The sequence below is a fragment of the Buteo buteo genome, chromosome 8 (assembly GCF_964188355.1).
Source record: "Buteo buteo chromosome 8, bButBut1.hap1.1, whole genome shotgun sequence".
NCBI lineage: Eukaryota > Metazoa > Chordata > Aves > Accipitriformes > Accipitridae > Buteo > Buteo buteo.
The window spans coordinates 2998933-3026912 of record NC_134178.1 but is presented as its reverse complement, the minus strand read 5'-3'; the positions used below and the strand labels follow the sequence as shown (position 1 = coordinate 3026912).

General features: G+C 44.7%; 1 protein-coding gene and 1 long non-coding RNA gene across 2 annotated transcripts; both read right to left on the bottom strand.

Moving 5' to 3' along the window:
* Positions 1 to 899: 899 nt before the first annotated feature.
* LOC142033983 (uncharacterized) lies at positions 900 to 7521 on the bottom strand. The gene is made up of 3 exons (XR_012651422.1): positions 7413 to 7521; positions 4136 to 4243; positions 900 to 1020 (listed from the first exon to the last, which is right to left on the bottom strand). It is a non-coding gene; the product is annotated as an uncharacterized LOC142033983 (long non-coding RNA).
* A 5583-nt stretch (positions 7522 to 13104) lies between these two features.
* Positions 13105 to 26956, bottom strand: LOC142033982 (organic solute transporter subunit alpha-like). Its single transcript, XM_075034676.1, has 8 exons — positions 26832 to 26956; positions 25608 to 25759; positions 25425 to 25498; positions 23743 to 23901; positions 20612 to 20723; positions 19568 to 19714; positions 18074 to 18179; positions 13105 to 17587 (listed from the first exon to the last, which is right to left on the bottom strand). Exons 1-8 carry the CDS (start codon positions 26911 to 26913, stop codon positions 17400 to 17402), a joined length of 1020 nt encoding a protein of 339 aa, XP_074890777.1. The 5' UTR covers positions 26914 to 26956; the 3' UTR covers positions 13105 to 17399.
* Between the last annotated feature and the right edge of the window lie 1024 nt (positions 26957 to 27980).

Sequence of the window (27980 nt, the reverse complement as noted above, 5' to 3'; positions counted from 1 at the left end):
AGGGGGCTTCACACGTTACAGTATGGGACGAGGTTGTTTGAGCTGTGCGGTTTTAGGTATGTGGATGGCCGCTTGTGCTGGAAACATTCCTGAAACTACATCCACAAGTCTTTTCCCTTCAGTAGGCACTAATTCTCCTGTGTCACTGCAATCTAGCTTACTCAGCAACATACTGCTGCAAGCTTGTTTTGTTTGCAAGGAATACATCAGCACTGAAGGCAGAGCTCTCTGGCGAGGCTGACAATGCAGTCCTCTGAAAAAAAGAGGATTTGACAAGGAAGGAGGGAGTCCAGGCTGGTCTCCCAGTCAGATTCTTACTTTGCAAGTATTTTTGTAACCATCAGTCCTGAAAACCAAAACTGAGATCCAAAAGAAGAATTGGGAAGGAGGAGAGAAAACAGGTTGGTTCATTGATCATTAGATCTGCAGATTATGGCTATTAGTTAAAATGACAGCAGCTGTAGCCTGATGGGGTACAGGCTCAAAGGCTGTTAATGCACTAGAAGTAACATGATCTGGGGATATGAAAGGAGAAGAATCAGAGTGTGAGATTTAAATCCTAGTTTCTACTTTGAAAGCTGCCTTTTCAAGAGGGAGAAGTCCAATACTCCCCATTCACATGCTAATTCCCTTGTTTCAACAAACTGGTATTCTCCTTCACCTATTCACATTAGCATAAAACAAGGAGCATGAATCTGCATTTTTCATAGGCTTCAAAACACAACTAGGTTTCAAAATTTCCAAAATGCAACTATTCAGGGATGGTTCATACATGCTAAATGCCAAAGTATTGTAAATGCAATACTCATTTGCCTCCTGCATCCAGAATGCAATTTCCATTTTTATTTTAATCACTAGTGATCCATTGTTCCAAATTTCTTTAAATAAATGTACCCCACTGCTGCCCATAGCTTCTGCAGAAAAAATTTTGAATATTTTGCAGGCAAAAATAGCAGGAGTGTTGAAATTCATGCCATTCCTCTCCAGAGTAGCTGACTGATGAAATGCATATTTCTAAGCCTGTGAAAATATGAGCCAGAAATAAATAGCAAATGAGATTATCCTTATATTGATTTCTCTGCAGTACATTCTGATTAACCAGCAAATCAAAGAAGTTTTTTCCAGCTGCCCCACCAAGATCACATTCTTCATTCTCCATATGTGTGGCTTCTGATAAGTGCGTGCTTCTTTCAGTTATCAGATACCTGGGGGCTTTTCTGCTCTGCTACCCCAAAAGCTTGGTCTTCTTCCTGTATGTCTGAGCTCTCAGAAGTGGATTCTAATATTCTCTTTATTCTTTACAAAAGACTCCACCACCAAATTTGTTGTTCAGATCTTTTACAGCCTCTTTCAAAACCAGCATGTCTTGCTGAAAACATTCTGGTGCACTTGGTCCTTCCTAAGGTGTTACAGCAACCACCAGGACAATCTATCTGAGCCTGTGGGACATTTTCTATCACAAGAAGATTTTTTCAGAAATAGAAACCAGTGTGTTTATCTGAAAGACTTTCTGTGATATAATCAATGGTTAGTTCAGGGACTCTGTTGCTGATGTTAGGAGGAGCTGTCTGGTCTGAACTTCATGATGGTACCAAAATATCCAAAGAGCTAGTAGTCTAACCTGCCCTAATCATAATTTAAAAACCCCAGTGTTAATGATCAGTATGGCACCACAGAGAGCAATATTACACCTTTACCCTTGTTCTGGTGGGAATGTGCAGCTAACTTTCAAACACTAAACAGCAGCCCACATGTTCAGCTGCCTGTGACCCAAGGCTTGCTTTTGTGGTGGCACAGCTGTGACACCTTGGCTGAGTTTTGCTTAGAAAGTTGTTGTCCAGCTGGAAGAAAGAATGTAAGCTAAAAGCCACATGGAAGTAAGTACACAGGCAGAAGTGAAATTGTGGAGGCAGTAACGGTTGGCTGGAAAATACTGGGGAGGGGGCAAAAGACACAACACCCTCAGGAATAAGGCAGAGACTCAGCAGACAGAAACTTGGCCAACACCCTCAGAAAGAAGGCAGAGACTCAGCAGACAGCAACTTGGCTGGACGAGGGATCACGATCCTCTCCAAAGAGCCATGGAAATGAAAACTTCCCCTCCAGACCAACAGCTGCCTGCCTGCCCGGTAATACTTGTAATACTTACATGAGTAGCCTGTTAGTTGTACCTATGTACTCTATGCATTAATCGATACAAAAAGTTGCTGTATGTTTTTAAACCTTGCAGTCTTTTGGCATAGTAGAATGTGCCCAAGGAAAAATGACCCATTGAGAAAAGGTTGCAGGTGTGAACGCTAGTCCTGGCTCTCTTCCTCCTCTCCCTCTGTCCCTGCTTCATTTCTTCTTGCCACACAGTAAGAATTCAAGGCGTGAAGTTACCAGATACCACCAACTAAAATGGAGATGGATAACATGCATCGCTAGATAGTATTGCTGTCTAACAGAAGGGGTTGCTGTGAAGAATTTTTTTCCGCTGGCAAGTGGTATCAGCAGGCTTTCCCTAGCCATATTTAAGCAGAGAATAAACTAGGACATAAAATTCTGACAGTGCCTCTTTAACCAGAAGAAGGAAGGAATAAGCTCTCACTAGAGGGCACATTGAGCTTGGATTTTATACAGCCTGTTCCAAACCAGAACGAGAAGGTGAAAACCAGCAAGGCTGAAAACAGCCACCCCGTATGACCTCCTAGATGGCAAATCGCAGCATGCCTTTAAAATGCTCCGACCCCCAGGCACCACAGACTGTGGGGTAGGGCAGTGGGTTATGTTACTTCTCTGTATGAAATAGAATTGTTCCTGTGTCAACAATGACAAAGAACAAATCCTGCGGGTAGTCACGACTGGTACTTCATACAGGGGCAAGGAGAAAGGAGGAAAGAAAAACATCACACAGTAGGCACGTTCTCACTAATTGTTCTCACTAATTGATGGTAAAATTCTCTAAAAGCTTTAATTTGAAGGAAACAACATAAAGTATAGAGACTGATGATGGACAAATTCAAGGATTGCTCCCAAATGAAGTCTGGGGAAACTTCACATAAGTGTCAGGAACAGTATCTCTGCGTATATTTGGCAGGTAGTGTGGCACCACAGGGCTATATTTGTACAGTGCAATGGTTTGTTCTAAGGACTTGATATCTCCATTATTCATATTTTGGCCTAGCTCGGGGCTGGTCCTGTGGGCTGAAAGCCCGCTGGCAGCTGAGGAACACTCGTGCACTCCTGAAGCACATCTCCCCCCTTGAGCTTTCCCCAAAAACATTTCCCCCCCCCCCCAAGAGCTCAGAGATCAGCCCCATGGGCAGCCCAAGGCATCCTTTGAAACACGATGAGGAGATTTGCTTCACAAATGCTAATCCAATTTAAAACCTTACTGTAGACACATCCAGTCTGGCAAGCTGTAAAAATGCATCCCTGAGGAGTTGTTTGCTTTGTACCAGGCAGGGGGTGGACTTCGACACAAGCTGGAGAACCAGCCCAAGGTCCCCGCACCGGTGCCTCCACTTGGAGGGCAGGGTTCAAGAGCTACAGGTGTATATAGCTTCTTGTCTCATAAACGGTCTTGTGTTGGCAAGGCTGAAGGTCAGAGCAAAAGGTGCGATAGGAGTAACTTCACTGCATTTGTGATTTTTGCAACACAAAGGCGTACTGTGCAGTAAAGAAGTAATGCCCGCCTGGCAGGACTAAGACAGTAGGATCTGAGCAAGAACGACTGAAACTGCCGTCCATCCCTGGTTTGATTTACGTTTTTCATCTACAGGGATGGTTAGAAGGTAAACCAGTTTTGATTCTTACTGCTTATACTATCGGTAGCAGTGATAACAGTAACTCCTAGTAAATATTTTGGGGAGTGTAAGTAAAAGGATGGAAGGGATACAAATACTCTGTAAACATTGTGCTTTCAAAACAGTATCCAGGAGGGGCTGCACCACACATTATTTCCCCCCAGATAAATCACAGATCCCCCTAATCTTGCAGCTGTGCGACAAGCCAGGTTTATATCACTTTTTGCAGACACCCCTCAAAGCAGCTGAAATGAGCCGTCCTCCCAAATTAAAGACTGCAAGACTAACTTTATAACTGAAGGCAAAGAAACAGACCTTTGCATGCTAATAATACACTGTAAGCTTACCGATGAAGGCAGGAAACAGCAATAAAAATACAATATCCACAGAACGGGACTGCACATCAAAGAATCCCTTGTCTCCCGTGGGAAAAGCTCTCTGCTACACCCCAGCACCTGTAGAGCAAGGTAAGAAAGAGCACTGAGTTGTTTAAGTGTGCCATCTAGTGACTATCATATGCTTGGCTGAGGGCTGCCTATGGATAAGTCACGACTTGCAGCAGCTACACATAGGAATTCCTCGCGTTTCTGTTTTTCAGAACATCTGTATGTCCCAGATGTTACGCTGAATGCTTCAAACTGCAGTTGCTGATAATCTGGTTACTGGAGGAGGTGAGAGGGAGTGGGTTCAGGCTTTAGAGGCTACTTATTCTTAGCTGTAGTCACTGAGCATTTGACAGAAATAGTCGCTCTGTAATCAGGGAAATAACTGCCTTACCCTGTGGGCACTACATTCAGTTCCTCATCTGTGAAGAAATGTGGAAATGGGAAGGGGAGGAGGGGGGGTGACACACAATTATCTTATCATATTCCTTTTTTTTTCTTCCTTTCTAACCAGAGCGGGGAATTCTCTCAAATACAGTGACTTTTGACGTCGTGAGCAGAATGAAGTTCCTTCTCAAGGTGTAGTACTAAAGCCCCTGGAGAGACTGTAGAATAAAAATAAATTAAATGGGGTTGAATTGTATTTCCCATCATGGCACAAATATAAAGTCCAGCCTCTTTTGCTATCCCAGTGATGGTGGGCTGCAACCTCTGAGACTGAGGCTGCTGGGGAATTACAGCTGTTATCCATGGTGACTGGCCCTCCTTCACCAACACTTCTCTGGTAGCTCCCCTTCTCACGCTCTGTTAGCCACTTTGGCACATGCCAGCTGAAAAGCTAAACATGTTAGCTGCAAAAAATTATCCAGTTAACTTGATTTAGCTCTTAGTGATGTATAGAACCACCAAAGACTGGACCAAACAGGCTTTTCTTGGGGACATGCACAATGCTGATGTTATGCATCTGGAAAAAAAACAAATGAGGCATTTTGCTCATTGAGAGCATCATGGGGGATGCTTAACATTTTTTTGCATGAGAAACATTTTACTTTTCTGATAATTATTTTCACAGTTTAAAAAATTCACATCTGTCATAATAATGTCCTTTGGTGTGTCTTAGAAAAGCAAAGTGGGTATTGGTTCTCTGCTGAAACATGTTTGAAAGACAAGACAGTGTAGAATACAAACCCAGGTGTTCTACCTGCAATACAGGACAATCAGAAAGAGATGCAAGAGGCAGGGGGAACACCACATTGCACATGCTTGCCATTTTCAACCATTACAAATAGCTGGGAAAGAGAGAAAACCCTGCAAAAGTGCCTCAGAGATTGCTTACTCATGTGGAGGGAAAGCACCGGTAGCAAGTCTCGTCTCAGGCAGCTACAACTCTTTACAGAGAGGCTTTGCCTTAGTGTCAGGGAAATCTGTTTAGACTATCGGTGGAAATCCAGCTTGAGGATGGGATAAGGTCAGTAATATTAGCAAAATCCTATTAAACTAATAAAGGATTCAGATTGCTTCTTCAAAAAGAGCCATTTAAAGGGTGGGTTTAAGTCTAGAAAATTGAGAATGATAAATCCAAATTAAATCCTTTTAATCTCTCTCCTTTATCAGCATTCTTTTCTTTGAGGGAGAGACAGGCTAAAAATGACGACGAGGGTGTTGATATGATACTAGCATTGTCTCTGCTTTAACATTACAAAAGCAATTCAAAATCCCATTACAATCATTACAAGAAAAAATTTAATTCATTCCTTTGCAAGGGATTCGCGAACACAGTTTTACCAAAGAAGCCATAGCGAGGGCACCATATGGCAGAAGCAAGGCTAACCTGAGGCCAATTGTACGAGGTTCAACAAGGCCAAGTGCCGGGTCCTGCACTTGGGTCACAAGAACCCCATGCAATGCTACGGGCTTGGGGAAGAGCGGCTGGAAAGCTGCCCGGTGGGAAAGGACCTGGGGGTGCTGGTCGACAGCTGGCTGAACATGAGCCCGCAGTGTGCCCAGGTGGCCAAGAAGGCCAACGACATCCTGGCCTGTATCAGAAATAGCGTGGCCAGCAGGAGCAGGGCAGTGACCATCCCCTTGTACTCGGCAGTGGTGAGGCTGCACCTCGAGTCCTGTGTTCAGTTTTGGGCCCCTCATGACAAGACAGACCTTGAGGTGCTGGAGCGTGTCCAGAGAAGAGCAATGAAGCTGGTGAAGGGTCTAGAGTACAAGTCTGATGAGGAACGGCTGAGGGAACTGGCGTTGTTTAGTCTGGAGAAAAGGAGGCTGAGGGGAGACCTTATTGCTCTCTGCAACTACCTGAAAGGAGGTTGTAGCCAGGTGGGGGTCGGTCTCTTCTCCCAAGTAACAAGCGATAGGACAAGAAGAAATGGCCTCAAGTTGTGCCAGGGGAGATTTAGATTGGATGTTAGGAATAATTTCTTCACCGAAAGGGTTGTCAAGCACTGGAACAGGCTGCCCAGGGAAGTGGTTGAGTCACCATCCCTGGAGGTATTTAAAAGCCATGTAGACATGGCACTCAGGGACGTGGTTTAGTGGTGGACTTGACAGTGTTAGGCTTACGGTTGGACTCGATCTTAAAGGTCTTTTCCAACCTAAATGATTCGATGATTCTTACAGCACGCAGCGGCTGCTGGTTGCTGCCTTGTAACATGATGAGCTGCGGTGGCTCTTCAGAAGTTGGAGGAGCTGAACAAAGCAGGTACCTGCCTGCTCCCTTCGAAGGGATGCTGTCTGGTGGGCCAAAGCTTAACAGGTCAATTTACATTAAAAACAGAGAATGGCTTGATGGTCCTGATGGTGATTTGGAAATAAAAAGGTGTAAGAATTATAGTCAAATAGTTTTTATGTTGGATCAGACATAAATAACTGCCAAAAGCCTTCATTTGGCACGCTCAGCTTAGCGTACATACGCTACTTCGTGTGGCTTTGATACCAGTTTTGCATGTTACTCAGTTAAATCTGTGCAAGTGGTTAAAAATAGAGAAATTATAGGAGGGATTTGTGTGTGTGTGCACACACTGGGAGAATCACCAAGAGTTAATCCCCCCCAGTACTCCTGGGTAGCAAAGTAATTTACATTTGACATCACAATTTGCTGGTAAGAGACCAACTAACATTTAACTCATTACTATTTTTAAAAGACTACCATTAGCTTCCAGAAGCTGGCTGGAATTTTCTGACGCATAATTATACTGACAGCAAAGACCATGCTAACCTCACAGCTGCTTACCTGAGGGCTCAGAGCTGCCTGGGGTCCTCAGCAGGCAGCCAAACAAGGCAGGATCTCACCAGGGGACTCCGTCAGACATCTCCCATTTCAGTGGTAGGGGCCCTTCTCCCCAGGTGGTCTGCGGGTGGGAGGCTGCGATCTTTAGGCCTCCAAGAAGAGAATTTCAAAGGGAGGAGAGAGCATGAAAGAAGAGGTTGCCTAGCAGAAAGCAGCGCATAACCGAAAGGATAAGAGAGGAAGAAAGAAACAGCTGGTTGAGCTTTATCTCCTTAACGTTATCCACAGGCAGACAACAGGCAGGGCTCGGTCTGGCAGATGACCCGACGGCTTCGATCTTCCTTGCTCATGCAGTGTGGGTTCTTCAGCAACTCCCACGGCAGCTGGCACTGCAGAAAAAATTATCCCCAAGTTGCCAGGTGTGTCTTTTGTAACACGATAGCTGCTCAGTAAGAACTGGAGTGAAATGGCCAATGTATTTTTTGTGAAATAAGGGTTATTTGACCAGAGCTTGATATACGATCCTTTTGGGAAGTACAAGATAAGGTACATAGGGAAAATAAAATAGCTTCAGAAAAACAAGCAATCACCTCCAATCAAAACCATGAATTTTAATGTATTAGCCCTTCAGACTCACTTGCTCATGCTCTCTTTTTCACATTACATATGAGCTGTGAGGAGGGATGCTCCATATAGGAGAGAGAAAAGAAGATGCTCTCCCAGCTCAGGGGATTTGACGTGGGAAATATTGCCTATAACCAAACCAGCCAGTTCAGATGTGAACAATTTCTCCTGAAGCACAGAAGCAGCAGCAGCTGATGTCATGAACAAGAGTAGGCAGGTGAACAGAAACAGAGCAACAGAAAAATGGATATGACAATCGCAGTCCAGAATTTCAGAAGCAACAGTAATCCATAAGCAACGAGCTATAAAAAGCAAAGCTGACCGAGAAAGAGAGTCGTCGTCAGCTTGCATGAATATGCAAATCCCTACCACCTGTATGTAGCATTTCTGGCAGCGTGAATGCTACTTGATGGGCATGGACACAAATCACAAATGCTTCTTCTGTGAGAGAAGAAAGGCAAGCTCTATTTACATTCATCCAAAAATGCACTGAGAAGAGAAAGCTCCGAACAATTAAGAAACTGGAAGTGTTCAAAACAGGTTACCTAAGTCAGAGATATTAATCCAGTAATAGAATTCCCCAGCGCTGACTCATGTGTACCCAAAACACAATTTCTACTGCAATGCAAACAGTTGCCAGAGATATCCGTGGACATGGGAGAAGACAGGGCCATGCAGAAAAAGCCCCGTGTCCCTCCCAGGGCTTCACGGGGTAGCCTTTCTGCATACGGGATGCTGCTTGACAAAGCCTTGGTAGGTGAGAAGCTGTTTAAAGCTGCCCTACCCTTGCCAGCTTGCTTTTTTGTGGGAGGCTCTTCTCAGAAGTCTTAGGGGTTTAAAGGCAATGTGGTGACAAAAGGCAATGAAAAGCCCCACGTGCTAATCACGGGCAAGCAGAACTCGCGGACCGTGCTCTGTATCACTGCACCAAAACTGGACTGCTTCTAGACTAGACATTAGTCCAGAGACTACACCTGTGCTAAGCAGCATGCTCACGTGGAACCAGCTCTTTTGTCTGTAGCTGTCAAGTCACACCCTTCTTGTCAATAAACCGCAGTATACTTACACCAGCGGGACTAACGACACCCTTGGGTGGAGTTGACTCAGTTGCTGGAGATCAAATTGCTTCTCTCCCTTGCAAGCTTTGTGGTGAGAGGTCACTAATGCACCGAGTGGTACCAGTGCCACACTCTAAGGGTAGCATCATTTACCAGAAGTAATATCTGATTCAGACCAGCTAATATTATCTGATGATACATAGAAATGGTGATCAGGGTTGTATCAATAGCTGAAACTTCAAGGTAGAAAATCCATTTGTGTTTTCCAACTACATCTGTTTCTCCCATGTACCCACCTGCTTTCCTAATTAATTGTCCTACCTGGACATCCTTTCTAAATACTACAGGGCATTCACATTCTTAGGAATGCCCTTAAGGATCAGAACATGGCTCTCCTGGGAGCATGCATTTTAAAGGTTGCAGAACTCAGGCCAAAACCCTAGTCTAAAATGACAGTTTATGATCTCCTTTTAGAGATGATAGAAACCAGTAATTCTGGAAAAGTCTGTATTAACAGGAACAAGAAGAAACCAATACAGCACCTTTCAAAATAAAAAAAAAAAAAATTACTCATAGCCCTGGAAAGTAATGGTTCAATTTTTCAAAATTAACATTAAAAAGTACAAGTCTACAGAGAATCAACCTCAATAAATACTAGAACACCCTCCACAGCAGATACCGATACTGAAAGGACAGTAATAGAGCTCTGGGGAAACCAAGCACACCATTTTCATGCCAAGGAAATTAGTCCTTCTACCATTAGCCTTTACATAGGTTTTGATGTTATACCATGTGTTAATTATTTCCAAATCACAAGTGCAAACACTCACCCTGATTGGAAAATTAGCAGATTTTAAACTCAGGTAATTTCCCCCTAATGAGGAACTTGTTGAACTGAATTTAACAATTAGCTCACACCCTTTGCTGGCTGGGTATGGCAAGGCTACAAGGAGACACAGAAACTCACTTTTTTCAGTAATTTGGAATAAAGAATGTATATAAATTCAGAAGTTGTTTTCATGTTATTTCTAACTTCTCCTTTGGTTGTTAAGGCAGTGATTCCCAAAGGGTGATAGAGGAGGAGGTGCTGCCTGTACTGAATAGTTCTCCCTTGTTTTGTAACCTTCCCCCTCTGGGTCTGTTCATTTGGGTGCCTTTTGCTACGTACCAAGCCTCTGAAAAAAGGATTTCACAGCTTAAGAGAGTAAAACTTATGATTTATTGGTCAATATACGCAATGTAAAGGTAGAGCTAACAAGCTAACGTGCTCACCAGCCCTGATAAGGCACCCAAGGAGTCACTGCTGGCTGGGCAGCCTTCAGTCAAGAAGGGAAAGGTTGGCTTCTGCTGCCGCTTGGAACAGGCTGATCATTGACATTGCTAAACTGCCATCCTCGGGCTACTTGGCTTTGTTTCTGTAGGATTTTGTACGGTTTTTCATGTTGTTCTTCCTCTTCGAGAACCCTTAAGCTGCTGATTTATCCCTGTGTCAACACTCTCACCTTTGCCAGCAACGTTACCTCTCTTCTCACGGCTCTGCTCTGCGCAATGTCTTGCAGCACTTTCTCACAGCTTAGCGCAGTTCTCCAAGACGTCTGAACCAATTTCAGCCTGTACCAAAACTACGCCTTAGATCCCAGAAGGCATCTGTGATCCGATGCCTGAATCTCTGGAGGGGAAACTGACACTTGTCAGCTGCTAAATTGCATTAAAGAAAACAAAAGTCATTTTATCCTACCATTAGTTTTCTACATATGCTGTGACCCTATCTGCATAATGGACGCTAGGCAGTCAGGTCTTAAAGAAGGTGGCCTATCTGTAGTTGTGAAGGGAAGAGACATCCACAAATGAAAGGGAAATTGCCTTTGAACAATTCTTCTCTCTTCCTAGAACTGACCAAAAACATCCAAAATATTGCCAAAACGTAAGTCTGATTTCTCACACAAAAATGTAAAAGTTATTCAATAAAATCTTCTTCCTGTTTTTTCAATGCACTTTCTGCAGTAGGATCTTCTTTGCCTTGTTTGAAGAACAATAAAGAATATTCTGAGACTTCAAGCTGCCTTAGGTATGTTATAAGGCACCTGTGCCTTGAAGTGCTATGCTGGCACACCAACTGCTTGGTTATTTGGCAGTAAGTGGCATCGCTACAGGTGTAACAAGCTTTTTTTGAATGTAAAGAAAGGGTAACGAATTGAGAAATGGCAGAAGAAGAATATTCTGCAAAAATAGAGGTCTGAGCTCTTTAAATGTGCTGCTTTCTCTTTATGTAGAGACATTTTAATAGGAACTAGGATTCTGGGAAGTAAAGAATGAAGTTTGTGGATATCTACTAATAAAGCTGCAGAATGATTTGTGGGGAGTTACACTAAGGTGTGACTTAGCAGAGAAAAATAGCCTAAGATATTCTGCCTATCTTCTCTTGCAAGCCAACAATACAAAGGTCTGCTCTTCACACCAATTCCACAACCGACAAAGAGATGCTCTGACCTGTAGCTCTTACTGGAGTGAGGTTATGGAAACTGAGAGCAACACATTTTATTGTTCTGGTGGACACCTTATCTAACCATGATCTAACTCACCTAACCATTACTTAACTCAGAAACTCTTAGCTGAATTTGTGATCTTACCACATTTAAGAAGCAGTATTTTCGGAGCAGGGAGGTGAGACTGGGTCACTTCTGCAGCCTGATCCTAGCTGATGCAAAATTCCCCTGTGGGGCTTTGGGCAAGTTCTCTAGATTTCTCTGCCTCAGTTCCCCTTTGCTAAATCAATGATCATGCTGAGTTCAGACAACTGTTAGAATCACCTAGTTAACACTTTTAAAGGGATCGAAAGCAGTAAAAAGGTCAGTATGTTATCTAGCCCCACCCCAAGTTGTGTCTTAAAAATAGTGATCCATTTTACCTGGGAGCTCGGGAGGTGCGAGCAGATTCAGGAACTGTCCTGAGGGAACACGTGAATGGCTGTCAGTAAAAGCATTCGCATTCCAGCTGTCAGCAGCAGTCAGACCTTGGTTAAAAGGGTAAGGAAGCCAAGTGACAATGTATTGAATAGGTATTGAATATTCTACCATTTTCATTAGCTGTGTAGCAAATGGCTGCTATCTCCCTGTTATCCATGAGTCTTCTTCTGGGCTTCTCTACTGTTTACACTTAATCTACCTATTCCCTAACTTGTTCAATTTACCACTGTTTGTATCCTTATTGTGTTACCTAACTTCTTCTCCTACTTCAGCTCTGGGAATCATGGGATCACAACCAGCTCTTGTACTGTTTCTTTTTTTTTTTTCTCTTGGCCTTTCTTTGGAAACAGACGCTGCATAGAAAGTAGGCTCTGTCGTCTGGCTGCCCTGCGTCTGGAGGAGTGAGCCTACACCCTTGGCACTCCTCCCTGAGGAGCACTCCATGGTTCTTTTTTCCCTTGGGCAGGGAGAATGAGGCAGGGGAAAGTGCAAGGCTGGGGAACAGGACAATTGGAGGGGGGATGTAGGGCTAGAAAGGCCTATAATCAGCAGAGCACCCTCTTAACGCCTGAAACAAATCCTTTGGGTATCAAGTCATGAGGCCTTTGCTGCCGAGAGAGATGAAACACAAAGGCGTCCACTTAAATACACTCTTCGCTGTCCCCGTAGCTAGCCCTGCCTGGGGAATGTCAGCTTGCCACTGCAAGGCTCGGGGGGACAGACCTCATCAAGGTGCCAGCACTGCCTGTGCCGCAGCCAACAGGAGCCCACGCCATGGTCTTGTGGAACAGGAGGCACTCAGTTAGTATTGTTTTAAAAATAATACCTTGAATGACAGACGGAAAAGAAGAGCACTGAGCAGCTTTTGTTTGCCAACCTGCTCCTGCAACACGACAAGGTGCTCGCGTTCGTTCTCCCCGCCTCGTGTGTGTGTTGTTCACGCTGCGTACCCCTGTGTGACACTGCAGGAGGCTTCATGGTCAGGGCCCACCTTCACACCTGCATCTTTAGCGCACGGCCACCCAAAATACATAGTGCATCTTTTCCCCTGTGCTCTCATGAATTGCTTCCAAATGCCTAAACTCTCTTAACCTTCGACCACACGTCTCTGTGTATGCTTACCTTTCTATTTAATGGTGTTGGTGCCATTTATCATCACAAAAGACACCGATAAAATTACCTTTACCCTTCCTCACACGATAATCCCAGGCAAACATAACATAAAGATTATGCGCTCACCTTAACACTTATTACTTTACAGCAGCTGTATAAAATGAGTTGTGAAATTTGTCTGCTAGCTTTCGTCAAATGTTTTCAAATGCTTTAATCACAAACATGTAATTGAAAGGGAATTTTTTTTCACCGACCTGAAAGGGATCCTTATCAGAACTGAGACTGGAGGAATTTCCGGCTTTCTGATTTGTGTTTTCATACTCAGATTGCCTAAAGTCCAACTGGGAGGTTGTGATTTGCAATGTTTTAATTTCAAGAGTGCCTGAATGAACACATTGCAATGCAGGGACCTGCTGCCCCTGGCTGCTAGCTCCCAGGCACCTACCTGGACACTGCACCTAGATTAGGCAGGCTACAGCTATTGGTCTGAGGCAGAGGTGGGGAAGAAATTCTTAATTTAAAAAGCTAAAAAAAAAAAAAAAGACATTTGTAACAATAAGACCCATACCTTCTGCTGCCTTCACATAAGCTGTAACTCAGGAAAGCTCTTACGCACATATTTAAGTATGTCCAATTTTGCTCTGAAAAGGGTTCTGTGTAAGCAAGTGGTTTTTGGAATGAGACCTCCATGACTGTATCTAGTAAAAAGAAATGTCTTCACTCCCAAATCTGAAGTCTGCTTGACAATCACCACAGTACATTTTATTGCTGAAAGGTGTCAGATGAAGATCACAACAAATATTAAATATCTATCCAAAAGCATAACAGCTAGCAATACCTGTGGCTAAATCAGGCCCACACTGATGTTTACAAGATATATTTAACAGGCGCTTCAGAGACACAACAGATACCAGACCAACAGCGATAGGTGAAGACTGTTGCTGTGCCCCAGCAGCTGCCTTCACTGGACGTATAGAAACCACCACTTCTCTATACACTCCATCTGTTTTTGAACGCACGTCCATGCATCTGCTCTTCCATGCCACAGATCCCACCCACCAAGGCATGCCCCTCGCAGAACCACTACAGAAAACATTTTCCAGTAATGCTCATTTGTCTCATTTGCTCTAGTAATTAAAGTCTTTTCCACAGCAATTCACAAGATTCCTTACCAACTTAAAATATTTTCTTTTCCAACTCTGAAGCTGCTTGAACTCACAGCCAACCATTCCCAATGCCATTATGGAATAAGTACTGCTCTGCAAGTCTACATATGTATGTGTGGCCTCGACTACACTGACATAAAGCAACATTAAGAATATGCTAATAGCCATAATGTTAAAATACATTAAGACGATTTCTCATGTTAAGAATACGTTAGCTGATCCCAGTTAATTCTACTGACACACTCCAATGCAGAGCGAAAATTTTCACCTAAATTATTTTTCAAGGAAAAAGTGCAGATTATCTCACATTAATGCAGCTCATGAATCTGTATTAATTTCCCAGACTGCCTGCTTAGAAAAAAAGATGAAAAATAAAATTTGTTTCAACCACTTCAAAAGAAAAATAATTCCATTTTTCTACCATAATGGAATCCTTCTATTGTTAAAGAAAATATTATCTCTGATCTCAATCAGAAAGAAGAAAACATTTTGTTTAATTCAGCCTCCTCTTCTACTTCCAGATGGCTCACTAGCTGTTTTCAGAATATTTCATTTTCCATGAACACCCAAACTGAAAGCATTTTTTAATTCAAGGTATACTAAAAATAAAGCCCTGGTACTGCTGGAGCGGGTCCAGAGAAGAGCCACAAAAATGATCAGAGGGCAGGAGCACCTCTCCTATGAAGACAGGCTGAGAGAGTTGGGTTTGTTCAGCCTGGAGAAGAGAAGGCTCCGGGAAGACCTTGCAGCAGCCTGCCAGTACTTAAAGGGGGCTTATAAGAAAGATGGGGACAAACTTTTTAGCAGGGCCTGTTGCGATAGGACAAGGGGTAATGGTTTTAAACTAAAAGAGGGAAGATTCAGACTAGATCTAAGGAAGAAATTTTTTACGCTGAGCATGGTGAAACCCTGGCCCAGGTTCCCCAGAGAGGTGGTTGATGCCCCATCCCTGGAAACATTCAAGGTCAGGCTGGACGGGGCTCTGAGCAACCTGGTCTGGTTGAAGATGTCCTTGCTCGTGACAGGGGGTTGGACTAGATGACCTTTAAAGGTCCCTTCCTTTAAAGGGTCGTATAATCCAAACTATTCTATGATTCTACCTGCCTGGCTTTGCTCTGATGATAAGTTATATTTGACACAATATAGGTAAAAGATGTTACTAACATCTCTTCCAACATGAAACATTTTCCCAACCTACATATGGAATAAGAATTCTTGCTGTGCGATTTGGGTGTTTACTTCTAGGGATCAGACTAGATGAGGATAGACAAGTGCTGCACCTCCGGTCCCAGCAGAATATCCAAATGGTTACTAAACACAGTATCATTTAATAAATTATAGTGAGCTAAACCAAAGCAATTAGGTTCATCCAAGAACATCAGGATCATTTGCAAAAAGCAAAAAAAAGTTTTATGCAAAATGGACAGGACAATGGGTGTGAATTGAAAAGATTCTGTAATACTTGAAGCCCTACTGGACACCTGGACAGGTCAGATTTGGGGTGAAGAAGCTGGGGAGGTAAGAATTTTTTGAAAGAGATTCCACAGAATCATAGAATCATTTAGGTTGGAAAAGACCTTTAAGATCATCGAGTCCAACCGTAAGCCCAGCACTGCCAAGTCCACCACTAAACCATGTCCCTAACTGTCACATCTACACGTCTTTTAAATACCTCCAGGGATGGTGACTCAACCACTTCCCTGGGCAGCCTGTTCCAATGCCTGACAACCCTTTCAGTGAAGAAATTGTTCCTAACATCCAATCTAAACCTCCCCTGGTGCAACTTGAGGCCATTTCCTCTTGTCCTATCACTAGTTACTTGGGGGAAGAGACCGATCCCCACCTCACTACACCCTCCTTTCAGGTAGTTGTAGAGAGCGATAAGGTCTCCCCTCAGCCTCCTTTTCTCCAGGCTGAACAACCCCAGTTCCCTCAGCCGCTCCTCATCAGACTTGTGCTCCAGGCCCCTCACCAGCTTGGTTGCCCTTCTCTGGACATGCTCCAGCACCTCAAGGTCTTTCTTGTCATGAGGGGCCCAAAACTGAACACAGGACTCGAGGTGCAGCCTCACCACTGCCAAGTACAGGGGGACGGTCACTGCCCGGCTCCTGCTGGCCACGCTATTTCTGGTACAGGCCAGGATGCCGTTGGCCTTCTTGGCCACCTGGGCACACTGCGGGCTCATGTTCAGCCAGCTGTTGACCAACACCCCCAATATTCCTTTCAATTGCTCTTATCCCCACAGACACCATTAGCGCAAGGATCCTGAGTGTCATTATTCCCATTTTCCAAGCAGAGAACCGAAGCACCACGTAACGTCACAGACCAGTGGCAGAAGACACCTCAGACTCTAACTCCTACTTTCTTTTTCCAGGACAGAGGATCTGCTGTCCCTAGGAAGAACATCCGCCAGTGCCATATTTACAAACAGCAACTGTGTATTTACCAAGTTAGCAGGTGAATTGCCAAGGAATGTAAAAAGTCTTGCCCTAAAGAGATCATAATTTCTGTAGGTGGAGAGCCCAGACAGGTTTGGGGATTTCAGAACAAAGATATGCAAATGTATTTACTGATCAGAATTAGCTACGGTGAGCTCATGGCACAGAATGAGAGCTGATAAAGTTTAATGGAGGAAGGATGGGAAGATGCTGTGTTGGACATATAACAGCAATCCAGGGAGAAATAAGATTTTTAAAAGTCAAAAGAGATGAACAAGAATGACTCTGCATTAACTCTAAACCATAGCCATTCTAATAGCTAAAAAATAAAAATAAAATAAAATCACATTGTGAGAGAGCTTGGCTACCATCAAGTGCTCAGTAACAGCAGAAAAGTACATGGTATGAAATCTTACTAAATTACATGGTATGAAAACACTCACACCATGTATATATCACTGGAGAATAAACAGGGTTATCGTTCCACTAGTGGTCCTTTCAGTACTACAGCTCACAGGCATTTATGTCAGAAATTGTTCTGACATGGACAGTGGCTATTTACGGTGCAAGAATATACATGCTCCTGAAGCTTCCAGCTCCGGCAGAACAGGAGCACAGAGGGCTTCTAAAACCTTGGCAATCCATCTTCATTAACTGTGCCGTTCAGGATAATCTTAGGAGTTTGCTTGTTGGCCTCAGATTCTTCAGCCATACACTCTGGAGGCTCTAGCTCACAGGACCTTCTCCGATAGACAACCCTTGAGATTAGGGTTATCAAAAACATTTCCATGATGAGGAGCTGCTGGGTCATATCTGCCAAAAAAACCCGGGAGGCAAAGAAAAGCCCCCAAAAGGGGGAAATGACTATCAGACACAAAATGAATACCTGGGTTATCAATTTTCATCTGCGCAAAAGGAACAAGCTTTACCATCCTGTCCCCATAACGGAGCGTCTCTCACACTTGGCAATAAAATCAGTCACAGAATTACAGTATTGCCCATCAATAAGCATGCAATAAGTTATGCATCCAAAACGCAAGAGATTTAACAGTAACTATGCACATTGGTTTATTTTCTTCTCATTTCTGATTCCAACTCTTCTCATTATCAAGTTTTTCTCTGCAGCTACGACAGCTATGAAACTCTTGTTATTGTTTGTTAAGTAAAAGCTGAGATTCTGCAAAAGCTACATGATCCCAGGAAATTAGTATTTTGGGAAAACACCAGATACTGCAGTTAGCAACACTGAGCTGGCACCTTTGTAAGTAAATGATGAAGATCTTTCCCGGAAGAACTTACATGCTCCTCTTGCTGAAGAGGAGAGTGGTGGAGCACAGGGAATGATTCTTTGCATGGCCAAGATGTTGATAATAGCTGCCTGCAAGTGGTTCAGGATGAGAATAAACTGCACCAGAAAGAGAAAACAGACGCCTCAGCTACCAGAAAAAGGTTTATAGTTCACACAACAATTCTGCTTTCGTAATGGACCCTCTTTTGCCTCATTCCTCCTTTCTTGCCCTCCCTGTCCTCCCATCTACAAGCAGGCTGCCTGCCATTCTGCAGAATTCATCTTTAGCTCAGGATGATACTCAGGATGAGTATCATATCAAACCTCTGCTTGGAAAGTCTTTCTTCTCTGCCCTTCATTTGGTAGGTGCAATATACGCGGACCTCCCAGCTGCGATTTTAAACAGTACTGAGCTCTGAATAATAGGTAATGATGTTTTAAAAACTTCCTGTTAATTTGACCTATGAGCTTACATTCTCCCTTAGTGGAGGAAGGACTCACAAAGAACGTTTTTTCTGTTGTCTCCTCTTTTTGCCACAGCAGGGAGATGTGGTGCTCCTCAAGTTATATGAGACTGGTTTCTTTGGCAGAAGGGATGAAGGACTCTTCGCAGCTTGGGTTCAGCAGCAATCACTTACGCATGATATTACCTGCTATTCGCTGAACTAGGCCTTTGCTGCCTCAGAGATATCAAAAGTGTCTCTCTAGCTGCTGGTGCAACTGTTTGAGTATAAACCCTCGCATTAACAGAGTTTGCCATCCTAAACCTGGACTCACCCTAATGCAGCTCTGCAGGTGTGACTATCCTGTTTATTGCATTTATAAGTGCTTAATAATTTATTTAATAGAAACCTTAGCGCACCAGCCTTTCTACAGGTCCTGTTCAAGATGGATGCATATCCAAGGGTTCTGCTGTACTCTCTTCAGGTTGATGTGGAAGAGGGTGGCCCGGTCCCTGGGCTTTTTCAGTCTAACCTATCTGGTTCTGTTCCTTACTATTTAATGATTCCCAGTCAGTATTTTCATTATTACCTAACTATGAAGTGCAGAATGGCCAAGAAAAATGTTGTCAAAGCAGAACATTGCGATATGCTGAAACAGTTTGAACAACAGCCACCCACACAATGCTCCACATCCTCTCCTAGTCTGTAAAAGTACACACCAGCATTTTAAGATTGTGTTTCAGGATACTGCATCTACAAAGCTTCCTTCAGGCCCTGCAGAAGGTGCTGTTTTGATTTCAATTGCCTAAAGATAAATGGATTTTACGCAGCTTTCACATCTCCAGCGCTCCTGAGAGACCAGAGGTAAATTGGCTCAAGCTGAAACTGAACAGCAGCCAAGAAGAGTGCTTCAAAGGGATGCAGCTTTAATCAGGTAAAAATATGCCTTTGCACAGGGAAAAAAAAAATACTGTAACTTTTCAACAAAGAACCAAGAACCAGAGAGACGGTGTTATATTAGCCTTTAAGAGCAATTCTTATCAGAAATATTAAACTTCTCACCTGATAAAGAGCAAACTTTGGGATGATCTTCTTACAGTTAAGGAGAGTCCTAACTTGTTGAAACATGATTGCAACTGGCCACAGAGCAATAATGGTGAGGACACCAACAAAGCAGTTAATCCATATTGCAGCTCCTTTGGGAGATAACTAAGAAGCAGATCAAACAAGTGTACCTACAAAACTTTACACTGCATTTTACTATTTCCAGGAAGAAGTTGTGAACTGGATGATGCACATGTTAAAATGCTTGTTTTTATCTCCGTGAAAGCTGATGGCAGCAGCAGCTGCTGGGGTTTGCATGGGGAAACTGCACAGTACCAACTGGAGTGTTAGCACAGTGCTCTCACCCGGCAGGCAGGGACATGTAAATCTGTTCATCCTGGGAAGGTAACAAGTGACACGACCCCTCAGTCTGACCCCAGCAGCACCTGGGAACGCTCAGCAGCTCATGAGAGCATATTCAGCATGACATCTCAGAGGTGTCATTTATTTTATACCGTAAAACAACAGAAAAATGTATTACTTTCAATCTGAGTTATCCAAGAGGTGCAAAATTATTAGCAGATACAGACTTCTCCATCATCTTGCAGCTTACATGGTACAAAGCAGAAGTACGGTGCTATCTTTTCTACTTTGCACAGATATAAAAATCACAGTGATTTGCAGAAAAAAACATAGAATTAGGCTTCTTGTTTAGATGCCAGTACATACACTTGTTTCTTAAGGCTGTACCTTACAAAACACAGGACCAGTACATCCCACAGGGCAACTTGCAGTCCCGCTATATTCTAATCATACAAGCTGGGAAACATATTGGAGCATAATCTGATGCCCAACCCACCCTGATGCCCAGTTTCTTTCCAATGGAAGCCAGAAAATGGAGGGTCTGGGGGAAGGCAGAAATTCTATGCTTCAGGGTCTCAAAAGAATACAGTAAGGACTTGGAAGTGCTCCCACATTTCACAGTTTGTAGGCTAAAATACTAACATCAACCCTAAAACCTATGGATTTTGTGGACCAGGTCTGATTAAAATATTTACTTACATTGTAAAGGGTGTAATTGCCATTAGTCCAAAGCACTATTGATAAAAACATGAGCACGGGTCGAAGGAAAGCAAACTGAAAGGTGCCCAGCTTGAGCCAAAAGAGAGTTCGTCTGGAAAAAAAAATAACAAAAAAATCACATAGGCCAAAATCTTATTAGCAACCTCAATAACAATTTTTGGATACCGTCAGCTGCAAAACTTTCCCACTCCTATAGCATGCAGCTAAAATCCGGGGAGGAACAGCTTCAAGATAAGAAAATCCTTCCAAGAATTACCTAGTGTTTATTTAGTAAAGTCTCTACAAAGATAGTACTTTTCTTGTTCTGCAGCAATTGCATGCTAACCAAAGCTGGGCAAAACGTGATGTCTTTCTCTGCCCTGAAGCTAACCAGAGAGCCAGTAGCAGCATAACCGGTTTCTGAACAATAATGCCACTTTCTCTTGCCTTGTTCCCTTACTATTTCAGTTCTCCGATGAAATTGGACAATTCGGCCTTTCTGTTCAGACACTTCCTAGTCCTGTGGCAGATCAAGAAAGGGAATCATACAGACCTAGGTGAAAAGACTGACAGTTTTTCAGTGCATCATGAATGCTACCACATAAGCATCTGGTTTTGCTCCTCTGTACTCTAACAGAAGAAAGGAACTATCTTTCATTTGGCAAACTCCACGAGGCCAGCAGGACAGCTCAAGATTTCCTCACTTCTGTCAGTATAAACTGGATCCAGAACACAGCCCATACACAGTAACCTGGCCAGCCAGCATTAAAGGCCACCAGGAAAGGGGCAGATGCGCTTTCTAACAGAGGGCATGAAAGCTGACTGACTTGAACTCTCCTTCAGCCTTCACAGGACAAACTCTCACTGCTACGGCTGGCTCACATTTTAGTCTATTAATGTGTATTATTTTCCATACTGTCAATGTTGTCTTCACTGTAGTTCCTAGGACCCTTGAGACTGCCATCAGAGATGCCTCAGCAGACAACAGGCTGCCATTTAGTATGCTACAGGATGTAGCCATGAACAAGTAATTATAGGAATTGCTCAATTAATATAACTAATAACCACAGGATTATGAGTGGCACAAACACATGTGGAAAGGCCTGCAACTGGCCAGACATTTAGTGTGTGTGCCTTTTCATAGATTTATTATTCCCAAAGGGCTTTAAAGAATAATATGACAACCAGCGCAGTCACTGCAACACCCCAAGTTGTTTCCCTTGCCAATGCAGGTCTATCCTTCTTGACCGTCAGACCTCTTCTGTCACACCTCTCCCCACTGTATGGCTTGTTACTTTGCCTCATCTGTCTACTGTACCTTGTTAGTTTTCTCAGGAATTCTCAACAGTATATGGTTTTTGAAAAGAATGAATCCCTCCCTTGGAGTAGCTCCCTGTTTCCCCATAAGATACCTATGGGAGGAATATGAGACTGACCTTTCTCTGGTATAGCTTGCTCATATTTCAAAAAAATTGTACCCTGTAATGGGAAAAGGCTAGAAGTCAGAAGCAGAGACAGCAGATGGGATTCCCAGTGCTACAGACACCAGAGAAGGAGCCCTAAGCCCTCTGTAAAGCAAAAAGCCTTTTTTTTTTGAACAGGCAGCTGTCCTTCCCCCCAGCAGTAGTAGGCAATATCTAGCTCCTGAAAGGAGTTAATATTAGCTAATATCATTCTGCGTAAGCTGTCACCGGACTGACCAACAGGACCGCATAGTAGAGGATCCTCTCCCAAGCTCCCAGCCACCACAACCTATACAGAGGGTGACAGAGACGGAAAGAAAAACAAATATACTGCTGACACGTTAGATCTATAGCTCAGCTCTGTCCCACGGCATTTCTTCAGCTCTGACTGCTGAAATGAGCCTGAACCAATGCCCATGAAAATTAGTCAGAGTCATTATCGGTAGTTGCTGATTTTACATCATTGTATTACATCCATTTTTGGAGGTACATTTTTTGGTTGGTTTACTACCTATTCTTCTCGGTGCCCCCTCCATGTAAATAACTAGTGTTATTCCATTAAAATAAAATGATGGAAACAAGACTTTAAATTCCAATACCGAATGAGGCAGTTTAAGGAAGAATTATTACAATAAAAAATAAGAATGTTTTTGCAAATGCATCACAAACCGCTATGCTGCGTTCTGCTTGCCGCTTTCGTTTAACCAGACCATAAAGTCCCTAAGGACCCTCTGACACCGATGTCCGGGCCCTCATAGAAAACTCTCTGTCTTGCACATTCAATCCGTCAGCTTTTGCTCTTACTGAGAGAAACATTCTCATACTCTGTGCCAGTATGAAAGCCCTGAGAAATATATGAGGCTTCCAGGCTGTGGAGCAGCGTGTAAATGACAGGGTGACACTAGCCAGAAGAGGAGCCCCACCAGACAGTGCTCAAAGGAGGCAGAGTTTATGTTACAGTGTACAGCCTCCCATCAGTGCAGCTCTCCATCCTCACCCCGCTTCTCAAAGATGCATTAATACTAAGTTTAGCAGAAGAAAATATTTGCTTCTGCCTCACCAGACAATGCCATTTCATTGAGATCAAAGCTTTCCAGGAATTACAGCTATTTTTTGTTCTAAAAATTCTTTTAATCTGAAGTAGTTTTAAAGTCAAAATTAGAATGAAACATTTCAATTTCATCGAAGTAAGAGCAATTTTCTTTCAAGACAGCCTCAATTTGACAATTCTGCTTGTGAAAAGTACCCAATTTGGAGACATTTGTTCCCTTCTGGAACAAAAAGAAACTGAAATCTCAATTACTAGGTTTTCTACGGTAGAAATTCCTCCTCCCACACACCACTGCTTACTACAGAAATGGTTTCTTGGAAGAGAATGGGATTAGTTGGGGAGATGCCGCAGCGCACAACATTACTATGAGTGGGAACACTGCACTGGGTTAAACTGAGAGAGCTCATACTCTTGACTCTTATGCAAAATTCTGCACTATAAAAATGAAATAAATCAGTGGTGGTGTACAGCCCCGAAGCGATGGCACTGTTTAAGAGAGACAGCTTGAGACTGACTTTCGGGAAGCAGGGAGGGCCTTTGCTGTAAGCTTGGCCTTGCCAAGTTGGCTGAATCCCAGCAGCCGTTTTGCAGCTGGGAAAACTTAAAGGACAACTCACCTAGTGATGCGCACACGAGGGAGGCAAAGGCAGCAGCAGCAGCAGGGACCGGTGCTGATCTTGAAGTGACCATTTTCAAAACGCTTGAGGAGCAGCTTTTGACCTCCGCACTCTTTAATCATCATCATCAGGAACTTGTGGATAACTATGGCAAAAAATCTGGGAGAGGAAGAAAATGCCAGCTTGAACGTGCCTGCGCAGGCCAGTGCCACCTTCTGTCCAGGGTTTTTACAGCTTGCGCTTCGCAATCAACAAAAATTCTAGCACTAGCTGTAAAAAGACTTCTGCTTTCCATCACCTTGGAGGACCAGAACTGCCCTAACTCACCAAAAGAGGAATAAACTGAGGCACAGAGCAGCTGTGGAATTTCCCAAAGCTGCACTGGTGGCTCGTTGGCAGAGTCAGTATTAAAGCACAGGTTTTTCTGGCCCAAGTCATTACAGCCATATTTTTCCATCAGTTATCTAGTCCTGACTGGTCTAAACTCTTTAGAACAAGTCCTCTTCCTCCTCTAAAATAAAAAACAACCCAGCAAACATGGTGAGGTTCATGTATATATATATATATATATAGCTATTATCAAATGTGTGGTGCAGTCAGGGTGCGGTTCCTCTGCAGCCAAAGCTGATCCCCACCTCTCCCTCCTTCACCGCCTGCACATTCTCAACCCTTCCCAGGAACTACAGATCATGCAACCGCCCTTTCCTCCCTGTCCCTAACCAATTTAGGGAATGGCTTCACTGAAATCCAACCTCACCAAATAAAAGAGGTCCTCTTCAGCTGCACTGCCTCCTTGAAGGAGCTTGCTGTGCAGCTGGAGACTGAGTGGTAGTAGATGCAAGTGAGGGGACAGGAACCTGCAGCTTGGGCAAGGGAGGAGGGGGGCGGGATTCAGACAGGCTTGAAGTGCCACAGGACTGGATTCTTGGAAGTTGCTGGCAATCTGCACTCCCTGCACAAATTGCTGCATGCTCCCTGCTACTGTGTTTTCCCTCCTTTTTTTACTCTACTCTCTTAGTAAACGCAGTGTGACGTGGGGTGAGGCTATTCATGGGAGTCTGTGACACTGTCCTGCAGTGGGTTCCAAAATCATCCCAAAATCAACTGCGGAGTGCCTAAGGCCACGGCATTCCCCCACCTGGCTCTGCCGACCAGGGCTGTGCCATCACCTCCAGAAAGCAAGGACCACATTTCTCCCTTCTTCTCTGTGCATGTCAGAGCTGTCATGCTCGTACAGAAAGTGCTTTTATCAGGAGAACTGTGGAACATTTTTACATTGATATACTCATCGGAGGTTCACTTGCCACCATTAATAATAGACCTCCACGGCTCATCATTAGTAAAAGCACAGCGAAGTCACAGGTCAGAATCTCATTCCACATGACGCGCAGAGAGAGGAAAGAAAGAGTACTGCTTCAAAGCTACTGTCAATCCGAGGGATCAATTACATGCGAGTCACAGATCTTTCATACTGAGGTTCCCACACTAGGGGACTGTAGCACTGGGAACTGCTTCAGCATTTTCCACCTCCCAGAAAAGAGCTGCCAAGAGATTTCAACTCAAACCAAAAATTACTAAATTGTTAAATTTACAAAATGACTGTGTTTACCAAGAGCAGCAGATGTTTAAAGGGAAGAAATTCAGGGTTTGGGGCAACGTCTAGAAACAAGCAGGATACTCACACTGCTGCTGTGAAATCTGTAAACATTGTCGAGCGAGGAATCCACATGCCAATGCATGAAGTAGTAGCAATCACCTACAGAGAAAGGGAAGAGGGTTGTACCGAGGGCAGAGATAAAGCCGGTTCATGTGGATTTTCAGCGAAACCCTACTTTCAGTTTCATCACTTTTCCATGGTAACTTACTGGAGCTGCAGCATTAATCCAAATTATGACTGATCTTTTGAAGGAGGGAATTCTCCTGTAGATGTAGACTGCTTCCTCTATAAACACCAGATTGGCAATTAGTGTCATCAGAGTCAAGACTGCAAAGAGAAATCTCCCTGGTAGGTCAAGGCCTGCAGAGAGAGAAAAGAAAACGGACAGTTCTGATTTATTTCGTAAGCATTCCAAACATTTAATGTAAAGACACCATCTCTGAGGGGCTCCTTAGCTCTATTTCTGCAATGACTTGCACTCATCCTTAGCTACATAGACAGACCACTGACTTCACAGGATGATTCAAATACTTAAACTTAAGTTCATGACTACATCTTTCCAGGATCCACAGACAGCATACAGGAAGAATATGCCTCCGTGTTCTCAAAGCATTATGCAAAAGTCCCCTTCAGAAAGGTGGAGTTCCAGGACAAATGTCCTTAGATGGATGTAAATATGTAACAGAATATAAATAAATACATAATATAAATAAATGAACACATATTCTGGGAAATTTTTCCAGGCAGACAACAAGCAAAAATGTATTTACTCAGTATTAGTACTTTGCTTCCACTGTATGTTCATAGGCATGTTTGTGCTTAACTTCCTTGGGCACACAAACTTTTCAGAGGCTCGGTGGAAGTTTCTGAGGCACAGGAACAATGCGAGGATAAGCCCCTGATGTATCTAGCCTGAAATGACACTTGACGCCTTCGCCAAATTCTTTTTTACTTCTCCCTTAATGCTGGGTGCGGGTATCAACATTCACCCACGGCTGATGGGTTTCACTCTCCGTTGACACCGGGTGTGGGTATCAACTTTTACCCACGGCTGATGGCTGAGGTGTATCTTCCCCCAAGAAAGGTGCTTCTGGGGACAGAGGAGAGCACTGCTGTGGAGCCACGCTTAATTTAGGACAAGTTCACACTCACCTCTGGTACCAACTCCAGCCTATCTAAAGGCACACCGAGCAGCGCCTTGCAAAGCTCAGCCTTTGCCTCAGCCTCTTGAAGCCGCTTCAGAAGACCCCAGCCCTTCCAGACCACCTCTCCGGCGCCATCTCCCCATCTTAGATCTCCTCACGGCGGGGGGGGAAGCCCTGAGACCCGGCCGGCGAGCAGCCGGGCTGGCGGGCAGCCCCCCTTCCTCCCCGCCGCCATATCCCTCACGCCTCCCTCCCTCGCCTCAGCCCTGCCGCGCTGCCGCACTTACTCTGGAGAAGCTCCCGCGAGTAGGGCGGCTGGCCGGAGCCGCAGGACTCCGGGTGGAGGGTCCCGTTCGCCTCACCCTCCATGGCGGCCAGACCGCCGGCTTCCCGCCGCGGTGTGGCCGGTAGCACCGAGGCGGCGGCGGCGGCGGCGGGACGGGGGAGACGGGGAGGGGTGGGGGGGTCGGTGCCCGCCCGCTGGTCCCTAAGGAGGGCGGGAGCCCGCGGTGCGGGGTCCGGCTGCTCGGGGCTCGGCTGAGGGGACGGTTTAATAATTAGCCCGGGAACCAGGGCCGGGCGGGCGGCGGGCAGGGCCCGCTCTCTGCGCTGTCCTGCCTCTCGGCGCCCAGCGGGGCCCGGGCACCGGCGGGTCGGTCTCTGTGGAAGTGCTCGGGTGGAAAGCAGCGAGCCCTCCCCTCGTCCCCCCAGCCCCGTCCCCTTCTTTCACAGGCCCGGGGTGTGAGGGAACCTGCGGTCGGGTCTCCACAGGAGCGCGGGCTGCCAGCCGAGGAGGGGGGGGCTGGATTCCCCGGCGCCATGTCAGCCCTCACCCCGACCTGGTTAGAGCACTGTGTGAGGGGCTCTGCGGGGGAGGAAGGTTGCGGAGGAGGAAGGTTGAGGAGGAGGAAGGAAGGTTGCTTGGTCAGTGTAGGAGACATTTCAAAGGACTTTCTGTGGAGTCCGCCGCCAAAGACTCGCTGACCATCTTGGCTGCCATGAGGTGAAAAGCTGCACGGTCTTCTGCCAGCGGCTGAAGGGGAGCACCTCGAGGGGAGGAACGCACTGAGGGACTCTCCGCTTTCCCGCCTGTTTCACCTGCTGTGGAAGGATCCTTTGGGCAGCCTGAGCCTTTCCAGGAAAAGGGAATGAGTAACGGAATCGTAGAACTGTTTAGGTTGGAAAAGACCTTTAAGAGCATCAAGTCCAACCGTCAACCCAACGCCACCATGCCCACTAATCGTGTCCTGAAGTGCCACATCTACGCATTTTTTGAACGCCTCCAGGGATGATGACTCCACCACTTCCCTGGGCAGCCTGTTCCAATGCCTGACAACCCCTTCAGTAAAGAACTTGTTCCTAATATCCAATCTAAACCTCCCCTGGTGCAACTGGAGGCCGTTTCCTCTCATCCTAAATGATGGAGTTTGGTGACC